Source organism: Fringilla coelebs (genome assembly GCF_963513975.1).
Source record: "Fringilla coelebs genome assembly, chromosome: 1".
Classification (NCBI taxonomy): Eukaryota; Metazoa; Chordata; class Aves; order Passeriformes; family Fringillidae; genus Fringilla; species Fringilla coelebs.
This window is the reverse complement of record NC_140028.1, coordinates 20987737-21003305: the sequence shown is the minus strand read 5'-3', so window position 1 is coordinate 21003305 and position 15569 is coordinate 20987737. Positions and strand designations below refer to the sequence as shown.

Genomic DNA, 15569 nt, shown 5'->3' with positions numbered 1-15569 from the left:
ATGATTAATTACCTTGATGACCTAAGCAGAGTTCTTCTGCCCTGCCATTTTCCTCCTTCTTTCTTTCAGTGCTGTAGTCTTGTTACCTTGTATAAATTTTTAAAGAATTGTATCCTATGTGAAATATGAGATCCAAATAAACCAACAAAAACATGAAATTTGCTTAAGACTACTAGCAGCAAGTTCAGCAGTTAATATAATGCTAATATATATTAGATGCTTCTGCCAAGCAGGTGAACTCTAATAGATTTGGTGAAATACTGTGCAAGCATTGCACTACAATTTTTCACCTCAGCACACCTGTAATTCAAAGTAATGCTCTAAAGGCTGATGAGGATTTGGTGTAATTATTTCTTAGGTTTTAGTGTCGCAGCTATCAAACTCAAGCTTCTGCATAATCAAATATACTGAACCTTTTAATCTCAAATAAAACAAGGTTTCCATTTTCTTCTCAGGATTTAGTGTTAGGCCACCTATAACAGTACTTACAGGGACAGTGAATGGTGTTTTTTAAATAGCTGTCTTTTCACACAATCCATCTGAAAATACTAAAATGAATGTCATACCATATCCTTTTATTGTGTTTTGGTTTTGCTTGAAATATCTGCAGATGTAATTTCTTGATAAATATATTTCAGATTTATTGAAGTTAAAGTGGTATGTCAAATATGTTTTGAAGAATTTTCTCAAAGAACAAAAAATTTTAGTATCTTTTTTAGGACAATACAGAGAAGTGATTTTTTTGCATTATTTATTTCTGATATGTAGATGTGAAATAGCTGATTACTGTAGGTTTTGCAGAATTTGTTTAATGGGTCCATGTAATAATAAGGGCTAATAATATGTCATGAAAGCTGCTGGGCAGTGTTAGAAGTGGGAGAATATTATGAATAATTTTGCCAAAAATAGTGAAGAATCAAAAATGAGTTAGAACTTACTAGTTCACTGTATAGAACTAACCTTTGAAAATGGAAAGCAGATGGAAGGTTTAATGTAAATTTGTCTAATCCAAATTTGGAATACTTCTTTTCAGTGTTGTATATTAAAAAAAAGAAATTATTCTTTGAAAAAAAATGGATATAAGGGGTAATGTGAAAATGTCAGATATGTTTAGTGCATTCTTTTCAGTAATGAGAAGTTGATTTGAACTGAACTTGAGCAATGCCTCGTTCACGCACTAGGTGGAGTTTCAGCCTTTCCTATGGAAAAGAACATCCCGATCCAGTGCCGCTAGCACCTGAGGTTCTTGTTTGAAACTAGTACTTAGTGTCGGGGAGGAGATTTTTTCCCAAATTTTCCTTTTCAAATTGGCAGTGTTCTCGTGTGGAGGATTGACACCCACAAATTGCATTTTTGTGTACAAAATGTGCTCATGACTGTTTTTAGGAGGGTGGTTAGGAGAGTTGCAAATGTGTGTAATCCTAGATAATGCGCCTACCCTGGAGTGCACATTTCTGATGTAAGGGGTTAGTCCTTTTTTATTTCAGGTTTAGAAGGGAGAATTCTATGTTTTCTCTTCCCGGGTTTGCCAAAACGCCTGTATGGAGCCTGCAGTCCGCTCGCGTGCCCTTTGCCTCTGTGCAGCGCTGCTGCCACAGTCCCAGGAACCGCTCTGCCTGGCAGGGACTTGGCAGGGACAGAGCTGCTCTGCGTGTGTGTGAGCTGCTGAGCACCGTGTCCCAGGCACCTGGGGCAGGAGGAGAGATCCTGTCCAGGATCATGCCATCATGCCGTCTGTGCCTCTGACACCACCTTACACGTGCGTCTGTATTTGATTGAGAGGTCTGCACCATCAATTACCAGTATTTTTTAAAGGGTGAGAATGCTTCTACATGCTGCAATAGGATGGGGAAGGCAATTTTGTCCAGGGTGATTTGAGGGCTTGTAATTTTTGTGCTCACTGAAAGCACAAACATTTCTGTCTATGTGACAGTTCCCATTCTTCCCACTGTGTGTGATCATTTGAAGCTAAAATTATGTTAGGGTCAACACTATGAAATCCTGCATGTTGGAAATAAGGCTTCATCAGAAGTGTGACTTGTAATTATCTTCAAATGCTCCTAGAAAAACAGGAAAATAAATCTGCTAAATTCATACATCTCTGCATTTTAAATGACACGTGTTTGATTTTTTTTTTCAATCTGAAATACCCTAAATGAACTTTTCAGGAATCAGGTTAAATGAGGAGTACTCTTCCTGATTCTGCTTTTAGAGAAGGGGATAGGAAATCATATTAATTCAGAGGGAACTTTTATTCTTTTGGGTAAAGGAGAATGATAGTGATTATCCTGGAGTCCATTGTCTGGGGACAAAATTATGACTGTCAGCCAAGGAAAAAGCTGTCCAAGTGTTTTGACTGTAGTATCTAGCTTTTCTGCTATTTTAATATCTAGTAAAAGAAGTGAAAATAGCAAGTGAGAACTTCGGGGGATTTTATCTCCCTGTCACTCAAGTTGTTGTATATTTGTATACTTACATAATTGTATCACATCTGGTCCTTTCACTGCTTTGACACATACATGGAAAATTTAGAACTACTTTCAGCTGTGTACAGACCTAGCAGAAATATTAAAGCCTTTTAATTGCTATTGATTAAAGAGGGCAAAAATACTTCTGTCTTGGGTTCTGAAGTTTCACTTTGCTGCTTTCTCATGTACTTTCTAGCTTAATTAGCAAAGATAAAACAGGCCTGTTCTTAAATATGTATCTGAATGATGTCCAGGCCTGAAGCATACACAGTTTTGTCTTTTGAATGTCCTCTAAGGACATCAGATGTACCTCAGAGAGCAAGCTGCTTCGTGGGGAGTCTCTCTTTTTTGCCCTCAGTGCTTTGGTGGTTTGTTTGGTATTGTTGATGTAAGCAGATGTGAGTTCTCATAAATGATAAGCGCCCTATAAAAAGATAAGAAGGAAGTTTACTAGGATGGGGCATACCACATCTTCATTAAATGGGCAAGTGACTCCTCCTTTTCCTGCCCCAGCCCGACAGTTTGAGAATGAGGCAGTGGCTGACTTTAGTTTGAGTCTGACCCTTACATCCAAATAACCTTCTACATGAAGCTCTCATTGAAAGATTTTTTGTGAGACTTGACTACAGAGCATAGCCCAAATTATCTATTAGATAACAGCCTGGAGAATGAAAGCAAGATACAGATTGCAACTTCTGAAATCTTTTCTGGAGGACTGAGCTAGATTTATGGTGGAGGCAGAAACTACATCTTCCATGTGATTCCATGGAGCTGGCTGCATTTAAAAGTGAGGAATGTTGATGTAAGCCTTTGCATCTCCTAAACTCCAAACTATTGAAAAATAACCAGCTTGCTGTAGGATTAGAACTGGAGACATAGATTGAAGGCTGAGTGTAGGCATTCAAGGAATATATAGTTAAACTGTTACAATTTTGTCTGTGGACTTAAATAAAAATGTATAAAGGGAAGAGAAAGAAAAGGGAAAGAAAGTTAAGGTTTAAGAAAAATGAAGATTAAAGAGTGAAGGAAAAAACTTGCAGTGAATTAATACTGTTTACAATCCAAATTTTAGGGTAACACAATAATCAGTTTGAATGTGTTCATATCTGGTGTGTTGTTTGATTCACTGCATTCTGATTTATCTCCTATAACATAATAGCTGAATGAAATTAACTTACAGATAGTTGGTGTTGTTGATTTCCTGAACTGCCATGTGACTAGGGTGATCAGATACAAAAGCTTTGCAGAGAAGTACATTTTAGAATATTAAAAAAGTCTCATTGCTATATGCAGGATCACACAACTGGGAAGCTGTAATAATTTTAATAATATTGTAAGCATATAGTGAAAGCTAAATTATGGGTGTGAAGTGGAGAGAAATACCACCTTATACATTGTGTTATTTTAGTTGTAAAACAGCTTTAAGTTAAAATTTTTATGAAATTGAAGTCACGTCTTGAAGTCAGCATCCTCAAGTAAGCATTGGCTGTAGAGCACCATGGAAGAAAATCAGCAGAGCATTTTGGAGAATTATAAAATTACTTGTTTGCAACAACAGATGACCTTTTCTAAAGTTCCTTATTCTTAGAGGGAGAATGATAATGGCTTAAAAGTTCAATGATTTTTTAATTAATTTTTTTCTGTCATCCTCAAATTATAGTGTTGATTTTCAAAGCTTACTTTTATTACCATTGGAACCTCAGTATTGGAACCTTTTCATTTCTATTGCTAATATCTGTTGTCTTTCTTTCTATTACCAATAATGAAAAAAAAAAGACTAAAAGTATTTTTGTTTGTATTTTTTCCCAAAACCAGTTACTCCAAAGTTGTACAGACATACTTTATTGTATTGTAGCTAAGATATTGTAATAGAATATAGAATATAAAATAGAATATTTTAATAGAATCAAAGCTGTATTCTTTCTACCTTTGGAAATGGTAACAGTCAGTTGATGTGTGCTTGCTGGAAATGTCGCATACAGTGTTTACAAGCTAATGGATTTTACATTTCAATGTGCCTGCACAGGTGATGTGGGTATGCAACTTGTGCCGAAAACAACAAGAAATCCTGACGAAATCGGGAGCCTGGTTCTACAACAGCGGCTCACACGCGCCGCAGCCGCCGGACCAGGAAGGGAGCAGAGCTCTGAGGAACGAGGAAGCACCTCAAGAGAAAAAAGCAAAACTGCAGGAGCATCCACAGTACCAGGGACCATCAGGTGACATATCCACACAAGCTTTGGACAAAAACAGATCTCAAGGGCTCACAAGACAAGATTCTATTAAGAATGGTTCAACAGTAAAGCATCCAGTAACTAGTGACACATCAGACAGGTAAGAAAGTGTTTAATGATTATCCCAGTAAGATCTGATTAATTTATGTTACAAGATTGATTTTATCTTTTACAATTTTGTCTTATTTTTATTCTGTAGCCTATAAAGTACATACTGGGCATTTTGAAGCAGCACTGAGAAGCCTTTTGTTGGTTTCAGGTGGTCATAGCCAGTGTGTGCTCTTCATTCCTTCTCACTCAAAAAATGTGGGACATGACAGTTGCAATGTGGCAGAGTTTGTCCATGTGCTTGCAACTTGGTCAAATTACAGTAATTGTGCTGTGCAGAATATTACCATATTTCTTTTGTGGTCACTATAGCAAATCTAAAATAGGACTCAAAAAGGCAGATTAATGGAAGACAGCATCTGTTCAGAAGACTGAATTAAGATATGTGGTTGTACTTGCAGTACATAGTATTGAGGACAGTGAAATGTTTGTGTAATGACCTGAGTCTTTTCATGGTTTCTCGGTTTCTTGCTGTTAGCTACTGTCATTAGTATAAATATTTTTTCCTTCCCTGATTTACATCAGTGTTGTGTTGTTTGAAACTGTAACTCTGTGAGTGCTAATGTAGTAAGAGCTGGTTTAGCCAGAGACTGGAGCAAGAACTTCCCTCCTTTTTTCCTAATGTGATTATTCCAAAATGCACCAGAAAATTCTCCATCTCAGTGGCCAGGTTTTACAGGAACACAAAAATAAAAATGGTTTCATTGAATACTGCTGTAGAACTTTAAATATGGTGGGAAGGGAAAGATGACAGCACGGTTGCTCAGGTGTTTCCATGGAAATGATATCCTCACGCGTGTGTGAGAGACCTCCAACTGCTTTGGAATTTGGCAGCCAGAGCAGTATAATCTGGCAGCTTTTCTCTGCTGCCCAGATATGACCTCATTATAGCATTTTTTTCTGTGAGCTTGAAACAAGCTAGACATATATAGTATCTTTTACATTTAGCATAAGGAAAATAGTTTTGGTTTTTCTTCACATCTTGTATTCCCCCATATTTTATTTCCTATTTTTGGTCTTACATGAGAGCAAATTGAATGTAATGAATCTAACCTTTTTTTGTTTAATGTCATCTGCCTTTTGCTGTTTGCTCTGATTTTGGCTGTTGGGTTCAGTACTTAGTTGTCCTGAGTGCTCCTCAGTTACATGTATTGTGTCTGAAAAACACAGCTTGCACCCTAACCTGACATTAGAGAGCAGGAGAGACAGACTGACTCTCCTGTGGTGCACTTTTCCCCACTAATTTTGCCAGGAAATTGGTATTATAGATAACATGATAATAAAAAAAATCCCAAACCCTTGTTAGCAGCAGCAATTTAACTCTGAAAGTGTAATTATATTATATGCATGCAGAAATATGGAGGTAGAAAGTGAGATATGAATAAATATCTCAATAAATAATTGAGATATGCAATATTTATTTACCCTAAGTAGAGTTAAATGGTAAACATGATGCATATAAAGTAATACTTTCCTACAGGAGGAATGTAGGCTTTTTCCTGAAATCAGAACTATTTTACTGATTGTGATCATTTCTACTTGATATATTATTTAAGTTCAGATAGTTTTTTCAGTCATTACACTCTTCATATTTTATTTGGATAATAATACTGATGTTCCCTAATTAACATATACAAGTATGCTTAGAATATGACATATGTTATATGCTACTGAAGGATAGAGGGTCTTCTGAATGATTTTACTCCTTAATGTTCCTCACATAGATTTTTTTTGAATGAAAAAGATTCCTCTGTGATGCTCATTCAAAGTCTTACTGGTCAAATGGGCTTTTAGAGAAGAATATCAACAGCTCTGAGAAAGACTATCCCAGAATTCAACTAGGCATCTGGAGCAACTAACTAGTATGTTAGACTATTTGTCTGCATGAAGGAAGTCTTTGAGAAAAACTTGGCCATTCAAAATGTCCAAAATAGTAAGGAAATAGACAAAAAACTCTCAAGTAATTAGAAGTGCTTGTTGCTTGCCTTGCACAATCACAATAATGGAAGTATGTAATAGAAATGTAAGTAGAAAGTGAGAACTCTATTTTCTGTTTTATTTTTCATCAGAAAGACATTAGTTTTGATGCAAAAAATAATTTAAAATGTTAAAACCAATGACCACTTGTAAAAAGAAAGGTATTGCTAAGACTTTATACATTTGGGTTATGATTTGAACAGAAAGGTAAAATATATTCTTTTTGTCAAAGGTTTTTAGCTCTTTTTGTAGCTTCCATGGGTGTTGCAGCAATCGTTGCTTAGAAGCTCTTTAAATCAAGTATCATATATCTTATCTTGGTCATCTGGAGACATGTTGGTCACAGAGTAAAGGGCAACATTCACTCCTTTAATCTCAAGATCATCAATGTCCTTTCTGTCTCACTCCTTACCATGTCTTTCCAGGTTGTGCTTTTTTGTTTTCCCATCCCTGAGTAGTACTCACCGTATTTTTTCCTGTTTTCTTTACTAGCATTATTCTTCATTAAAATTTTATTGTTTCAACCATTAGACTAGTATTCTGTTTCCTTGATGTAAGCAACAGTTCCATTTCCAATTGATAGATCCCAGCCTGTTTAGACAGATAGATAGGTACTTGTTTATAGATCTTCTCTGTCTGATCTCTATTTTTTTGCCTGAAGAAGCCTGGAATGGATGATTTTGGATTACACATTCTCCAAGAGCATGTTTCTTATATTGGATCCATTACAGAAAAAAGCAAAATGTAAAAAAAAAAAATATGTTCAGAAGTACTTTGTACTTAACAAGAGCAGAACAGTTTTTCATTACTTTTTTTTCCTAGTTCATGTAATAGAATCATAGCATGACTTAGACTGTAACCTTAAAACCACCTATATCCCCCCCACTTGCCATGGGTAAGGACAGCTTCCATGACCACTGCTCAAAGCCCCATCCAGCCTGGCCTTGAACATTTCCAGAGATGGGACCATCCACAGCTTTTCTGGATAAACAGTTTCTGTGCTGCACTACCCTCACAGTAAAGATTTTCTTCCTAATATCTAGACTAAATCTACCCTCTTTCAGTTTAAATTCTTTGCCACAGTATTTACAATCTGGCCTATGGTGCTTTTACTGCTTTTTATATGGTATACCTGTGGGTAGGGCAGGGCCAGCAGGCACACGTGTGTGACTCACTAAATGAGCGTGGTGTATTTGACATTGTTTGAGGTGAGAATAATGTAATTTGTCCCACATGGAGCTTTTGTGCTAAGCACAGTTGAACTGTGATCATATGTAGTGGTTTTCACAGACTTAACCTTGTGTGCAGGTTGTATGAATGCTGATACAGTGTAACACCAGATTCCCTGAAAACTGCAAAATGATGTGAATCCAAGAAATGCGAAATATTATTTTAAGTAATCCATAGACTCAGAAGGTCTATTCTGAGGTCTGCTGAGCACAGATGGTAGATTTGTAGCTGCAGTTCTTTGATTTGCAGATTCACGTTAATTCTGGATTAGGGAAAGGGGTCTGATTTTGTTTTATTTTCATCAAGATCTTTCATGTAGTCTATTGTTCCCAAGATCTACCCTACTCATCATACAATATGTGTTTTATTTCTAGCAGAAAAATAATTTGAACAGACATAATCTCTTTTTTTCAGTCATTCTGCAGGATGCAATCAGCTTGTGAAATGGTTGGTTTCTTTACTCCAAGCCCATGTTTATAGTGTCCTATTAAAATGTGTACAACATCCTAAAATTGAAATCTGGGAAACAAGGAACCTGTGAAGCTTTTTAAATTTGTGCTTCTCTTTGCCTGAATTGTTACATCTTTATGTGGTGTTGCCATACTTAGCTTTTAAAATAGTTATTTTTCTTGCTCTTAGTAGGATCCATTGTAAAGCCGTTTCAGTAATTTTCCACATATGAACTTAATGTTTTAAACTGTAAATATTCTGTGACATTCCAGAGGTGTTTCTTCACAAACCTTTATTCTGTACATATACATAGCTCTCTAAAAGTAGTAAACGACTCATGCATCTTCCCAAAGCAAGGTTACAATGACACAGCTATTAATATATATCTGAAATGGTGTTTTGTAGTTCAGGTAGATGTGAATTTTTGAGGGTTTTAAGAAATTATTATTATTTTCCCTAATCTGTATTTTATTAATCCAAAATGTTCTTCAAAATTTGAAAATTATTGCTTTAATTTTACAATATATATTTTTCAGGCATTATATTAGTGGAAGAAAAACTTCATCAAGGATATTTTTCATGAGATTCAATGAAAAAAAAGGAAGTGAAAATATTGTGAGAATGTTCATTTTCATGTGTTATGAGTCAATTTATTCCTGCTACATCTATCAGAGGTTGAGCCTTGTCACAAAGAGAGAATTGGTTCTTGGTATAGGAAAAGATCATGATCTGTAAGCTCATGATCTGAAGGAAGACTAATAAATAAAGCTGCCTGAACCCTTTTCAGATTAACTGTAAGGATATGAGATTAAATCATAAAAACCAGAACGAAAACAACAAATTGAGAGAGTGAGCAGCTGCAGAGTTGCACAACAGCGGTATTTATTTTCCAGGCCAGCAGACACAGTAACGATATATCCTACTTCCCTCTCCCTTGTTTTCTCCTTTCAGAGATCCATATGCATTTGTGGGTTCATTTTCTATCAACCCACTAACCTCAGAAGAAAAAGAGGATTTTTAGGGTGGTTTCCACACAATATATAGGAGGATAGGAGAACGTATTTTGTTCTGAGTAAGAAATGCAAACAAGAGGCTACTTGGGTCTGAAGATGCAGGATTTGTGCATGTATTCTTTATGAAATGTATACATGTGCTTCCCACATATAAAGGCTTTATTCTGTTGTCACCAAATAGCAGCAGCATTGAAAGTGGTTTTCTGTGTCCCTTTCCTTCCATTCTTGGGAGGAATGCCAGTATGAGCTGGCAGCATAGGATCTGTCTTTTGGGACTGCATTTGGGGATGTCAGGGTGTGAACAGAGAGGAAAAAAGAGACCAAAACAAGAGAGAAAAGGAGGAAAGAGGAAAAAGCAGGCATAAGTGAGACAAGAAACAGGAAAGAGCAGCATGAATTTAAAAATGAAAATGTGTGTCCATCTGTTTCATGTTTATATATTTTTTAAATGATTCTTCTTTAATTGCTGGATCATGAACAACTGACACTGAGAATAGCACTGATGGTAGTTTATTGCAATTTAAAATATGACAGTGTTACATTAAAGTCAGTCAATTATACTTATTTCTGAAAAGCTGAAAACTGCCAATTTCTTGAGATTATCACCATTTTCTGCTGCAACACTTATGACATGTCACTGTAGTGCAGCCTCTGGTTTTGATTGTTTCTATTTCTGAGTACCTGAGTTGATAGATTTCTAGGCCAGATGTGTTAAAACCCCTTTACTTAGACCCGTGGAGAATAAGCATATTTGAAAGCCAAGTATTTTACCTGATTCTCAAGTAAAATAGAGGTATTCTAACTTTTTTTTTACCTATTTCTTATAGCTGCTGACATATTTAAATACATTGAGAAATATTAAAATAATTGTGTAGAGAAAGTATTTCAATTGTGTTGGCATTCAAGAGTCAGACTGATAAAGCTGTGTGCAGGCTTGTTCATGCTCAGAAAACAGTGTCTCTAAACCTTTTAGGATTCTTTATGTAAGGCATAAAAAATATGATTTTTTAAAACATTTTGACCACTGCAGTAGCAAAACCCCACAATTGTTGATAAGCACAATTATATTCTTTCACTTAATGCATAAATCTTATACTGTATACAAGAAATTTGCAGGCTGAGTTTAAAACTGAATCAGTATTCTTTTCCATGCATTACTGCAAAGGCCTCACAATGACTTTCCCTGGTGCTAGAACGGGATGCAAAGGTCTTTAGAGGTACTCTACAGTATTTTTAACATATTAACTAAAGATTTAAGTTTTACAGGACTGGAACTGCATCTGAATAAGGTTTTGTATTCTTCTTCCTACTCCAAATCCAGCATTTTTTACCACTTTAATATTCCTTAGAGCTGTAAAGTAAAATGTCAATCTGAAAACTAGTCTCAGTAGTTTTCTTTCTTGTGCTTTCATTTATTGTATGCTTTCTATGATTCATGAGATAATAGTTTAGAACAAATAAATTAGGTTTTTCTTCACAGAACTGCTCTTTTAATTATTTAATTAATCTACACATAGGATTATGGATCAGCATTTCATGGCTCTTCCAGTTTTTAGGTAGAAACTGAAGTGAAGTTTATCTGCAGTCTCAATCTCACATGACACAAAAAAATAATTAAATAATAACTGTGGCCAGAGGAAGCAATCGAAATTTATGGGAAGAGAGCCAGAGAAAGTGCAGTATTTAATTATTGAGAAGAAGTACCGTGGGTCTAAGAAAGTCAGAAATCCTTTGGTGCAGAAATTTTAATGAAACAATTAGACACTTAGGACAAGGATTAAGCTACACCTGCTTATGAAGATGAGTAAGGATTTTGATATTCTTTGTAAGGCAAGGTCTCTGTAAGGAGTTCCTGAAGGATATTTACATTGTTCATTAACAGTCCAGACTACCTGTAGTGGGGACACTTTGTTTCTACCTGTCATTATTGGGTTGCAGTGAATAGTAGCAGATTCATTCTGTTCTAACTTCTGAAAAAGAGGTGGAGCTTTTTCTCTCCATTACCTTTGCAGAACTGTCTGTTTTCTGAGAAATGAAACTCCTTGTACAGTTCTTTGTCTCCTAAGATTGGTTTTGTGGATCTCCTGCTTGCACGAGCAGTGTCATCTCTGAGACAATGTTCAGGACGTGCAGCCACACTGTGACTTCAGTGGGGTTTGTCTGAGCTGTGCATTCCTTCCCTTCCTCCCCTTTTATTCTCTCTAACTGATTATTATTTATTAAAAGATACCTTTTATGATTATTTCAAGGAGAACCTTTATCTAGCTGTAGAACCTATAATGAGTAGCATTGGGCCTCCGACCAATGGCAGCTACAATTCTGGATCCTTTTTTTTGAGAAAGATAATCTGTTTGTAAAAGAGAGAAAGAGAAAAGGAAAATTCTAGAAATGTAGCAGAACTAACTACTTTAATAGAGTCTAGAACTGCCACATTCCTTTTCAAACAGCAGAGTGTTTTAATAAAGAACATAAAAAAATATTTAATTTCAGATTTAAGTGACAATGTTAACTCAGCTGCAATCATTCTCCACAGTGCACTAATCTCATGTAGATTTTAGGGAATTTCATTGTCACAGCTTGTTGTAGAGAGCCTTTTCAAAAATAATTCTGTTACAACATGATGTTTTTATTTTGCTTACTGTTACTGATTATTTTATTTTTTCCCTCAATCTCTAACTCAGGGAAATCTGGGTATTCAGTGCTGTTATTTGGTATCTTTGAAGGGACGTTTGGGCCTCATTGCAGTGTTATTTTTTTGTAAAACACAGCTATGTCTTTACCATGCTAAAAGACTATTAATAACTTAAATCTGTAAGCACAGATATCATCTGTATTAGAATACTTAACGTTTTTATTAAGTATTGACTGCAGTTAACATTTATGACACTAAATGCAGTTTTGCTTTTAACAAATCTGATACTGTAAAAAAGCAATATCAGAAAAAATTGAGGGAGCAGCCTTTATAAATGATTTCTTATAATTAATAAGGCAAATACCTTTCTGGGTTGAGCATGTCTTGAAAGCAGTTTTGTTGACCTTGCATAAACTTGAATGTTAGAGTTCACTGTGTGCTCATAATCCTCAGTGTTACTGTCCTCTGTTCTTTGGAGGCTAGGTTCTCTTAAGAAGTAGAAATAACAGATTTTTAAAAATTCATATTTTAAAAGAAATGGTGTGTAAGGGTGAATAAGATACATCTGTGTAGTGTAGCTGAGGGAAATTTCTAACATTTGGTAAAGAACTCTGCTAAGTCAAGTTTATTGTTTCTAGTAGCCAAGTAATTTTGGGATCTGCAGGAAACAATTAAATGAATGGCTTTTTGTTTTCATATTTTTTACCATAGCTATATAGACTGAAATAAAATAAAAAAGTGAGCATGCAGATGGTCTGGTGCAAATTCTCTGGCTTTTCCTTTGTGTCTCTAGAAGTCACAAATGATAGAGAAATCACTTCTGTAGTGCAATTTAGTTGTCACTTATCTTTTAGATGGTAAGATTAAAAATTTTAGTAGCTGTCAATCTATTTTATTAAGTCAGATTTGAGGAAAAAATGTAACAATAATGAATGTAATAGGACCAGGGTGACCATATTTTCATAATTCAAAGTTACATTATTAAGCAATACGATTTTCTTTCTACCTTTTCTTTGTCATGGTTATTCAGTTTCTTTTTCTGCTCTTCTTCAAGACAAATCCTTTCATCCCTTTGCCTGCTCTGGAATGTCCTTATAGAATTATTTATTTAGTTAGTTATTTTATTAACTTAATTTTTTTGTGTATCACTATCTCTTTTCCACCAGTGTGAGAAACAAAACCAGACTCTGGCTAGACATTGAAAGTGGTTTCAAAGACTTACCCATGATCTTTTTTCACCTAAAGACAGACATTCTTTTCTTCTCTAAGCCACTTTTACTTTCCCCATGATGTAGTTCACTTCTTTTCCTCACTTTACAACCAACAATTCTGAAACCATTCCTAAGTGTCCTTTCAGTTTTGTGGTGAACTAATTGGATACTTCTCTCCACAGCTTTGAGAAATCTTATTTTTATGCCTTTCAGAAAAAACCAGAGCTCTCTGCATTCTTTACTAACCAGAATAAAGACAGCCATAGACATTTTAAGGGAATAGTTGCAGCAAAGTAGTGCAGTACAATGTCATTTCCAGTTAAGTAGCAAATGTAGGTGACCCGAAGTCAGTGACTCTCAAAGTGTTCTAAAATCCAAGGTAATATCTGTATATGATATGCAGTGGGTCGTGTATAAGGCGGCTTGTTCTGACTTCCTGCAATATACAGCTCTTCCCTGTAACCATGCCCTGATGTTTTTAGAAAATGACATCAGCAAGTGCCCAGTTCTGCAGCACTGAGCTTCCTGAAAATGCTATTAGGGACCTCAGATAGTCTATCATCTTCACAGAATATCAAGAGGTTAAGTTGCTCCAAACACAGTTTTCCGCATTTCTGCTCCACTGTTTTGTCAGCTGGTATTATCTGCTTGAATTGGCCCCCAGATGTAATTTATCTGCCTAAGCAAGTTTCCATTATGCAGAGTGTAATAGGACGAACCATGAACTTTGCTGCAGAAACCCCATTTTCTTTGTGAAAAATAATGGCAAGAAGAGTTCTTATGGTAAAGTTGTGATAGAAAGAAATGCATTTTAGCTGCAAGAGGTTACATTTGTAATGACTTTGTGAAAATACTGGACATTAAATGAGTTCTTGATGATCACTTAAAAATTTTTAAAAATACCGAGCAAAGCCAAGGAGATTAAAGCAAAAAACATCTGATTTGCTTTATAATGCCAAATAAATTGGTAAGCTTCAGAAGGACATTGCATTCTAAAGTTCCAAATCAGTGCACAAACCCGATTTTTTTTTTGAAGAGGTAGATTAATTTTAATTGAATCTTTTTGAATCTGGCATGAGGTGCTGGGCTGACAAAAAATGACCTGCTTGAGTTGCATCTCTGTGCTGCAGTTAGAACTGAAAAATATTTAAGCTAGAAGAGGAATCAAAATTAGTTCAACAATCTCAACCCTTGAATATAAGAAATTTGACAACTCAAAGATTAGTTCAGTAATTCCGCCTCCTCACTAGGATGAGATAATTGTATTTTATTCCTAAAATGGACATGCAGTGATTAATCTTCCTGTACCATTTATTAACAGGGTCTAGAACAAAAAATGTATTCTTGAAAGAAACCAAATTTAACTTGGATATGCATCTCTTATAAAACAATGTATAATTTGGATGCTTCTTGCGTCTCAAGTATATGCAATGAAGACTGAGGAATTGACTTTCATTTTCAAAATATATATCAATATCTGAAGCAAGAAATTTAATCTTCTGAATAAAGTAAAATTGAAGTATAATTTAATTTCTACTATATATTTAATTCTACAGCAGATTTTTTAATGCAGACATTCTTTCCAAAATTAGAATGTCAGTTATAGACTCTGAGAACCAGAGTAAGAAGGAAAAGAGGAAGATTTGTAAGTTAAATACTGGAAAAGATAGGAATATTTTGTAGATGGGACTCAAACTCTCAAGCTTTGGATATTAAGTACAGTACTAATAGTGTCTCAGCTTTTCAAAAAAATTGTTTTAGATGGTGATAAACTGCATTGCAGTAATGATTGATGCCCTAACATAGATCTGGATCATTTCACCTACTTCTTTGCTTCTCCTTCATGTGATTAAGAGTGTATATAAGAATGTTAGCATCCTTTTGGTAGATATTCCCAAAAGCTGTCAGTTGTTTTCAGTGTTAAGCTTTGCAAAGCTAACCAAACCAGGAGATTTCATTCAAAATGAGGATGTAGCATACAGATTTTTCTTTCAGAGGCACTTTTTTTTCTGTCTGAAATTGAGATTTATTTAGAAATCTTTTCTGTGGTATGTCACCAAGTATCAGGAAGCCTTACAGTTACAACAATCAGTTACGAAATTAACCCTAACTCCCTTCCCAAGTGGCCAATGATGCCTTTGTTCCACTAAAATAGAACTCCTGTATTAAATGGAAATCTTTCCAAAGTAAAATATTTACAGAGCCTTAATGCTTATAAAATCCAGGCTCCATGACACTGTCAAAGG

At 35.4% G+C, this 15569-nt stretch overlaps 1 protein-coding gene across 8 annotated transcripts in view; it reads left to right on the top strand.

Annotated features, from left to right (window-relative positions):
• Nucleotides 1–15569, top strand: part of RIMS2 (regulating synaptic membrane exocytosis 2) — a gene marked incomplete at both ends in the record, with an annotated part of 444787 nt that overhangs the window by 110418 nt on the left and 318800 nt on the right. For all 8 annotated transcript variants that reach the window (XM_084219774.1, XM_084219771.1, XM_084219776.1 and 5 more), the window contains one exon: nucleotides 4495–4802. In XM_084219774.1, coding sequence (XP_084075900.1) covers nucleotides 4495–4802 — 308 coding nt within the window. The remainder of the gene's footprint in view (nucleotides 1–4494; nucleotides 4803–15569) is intronic.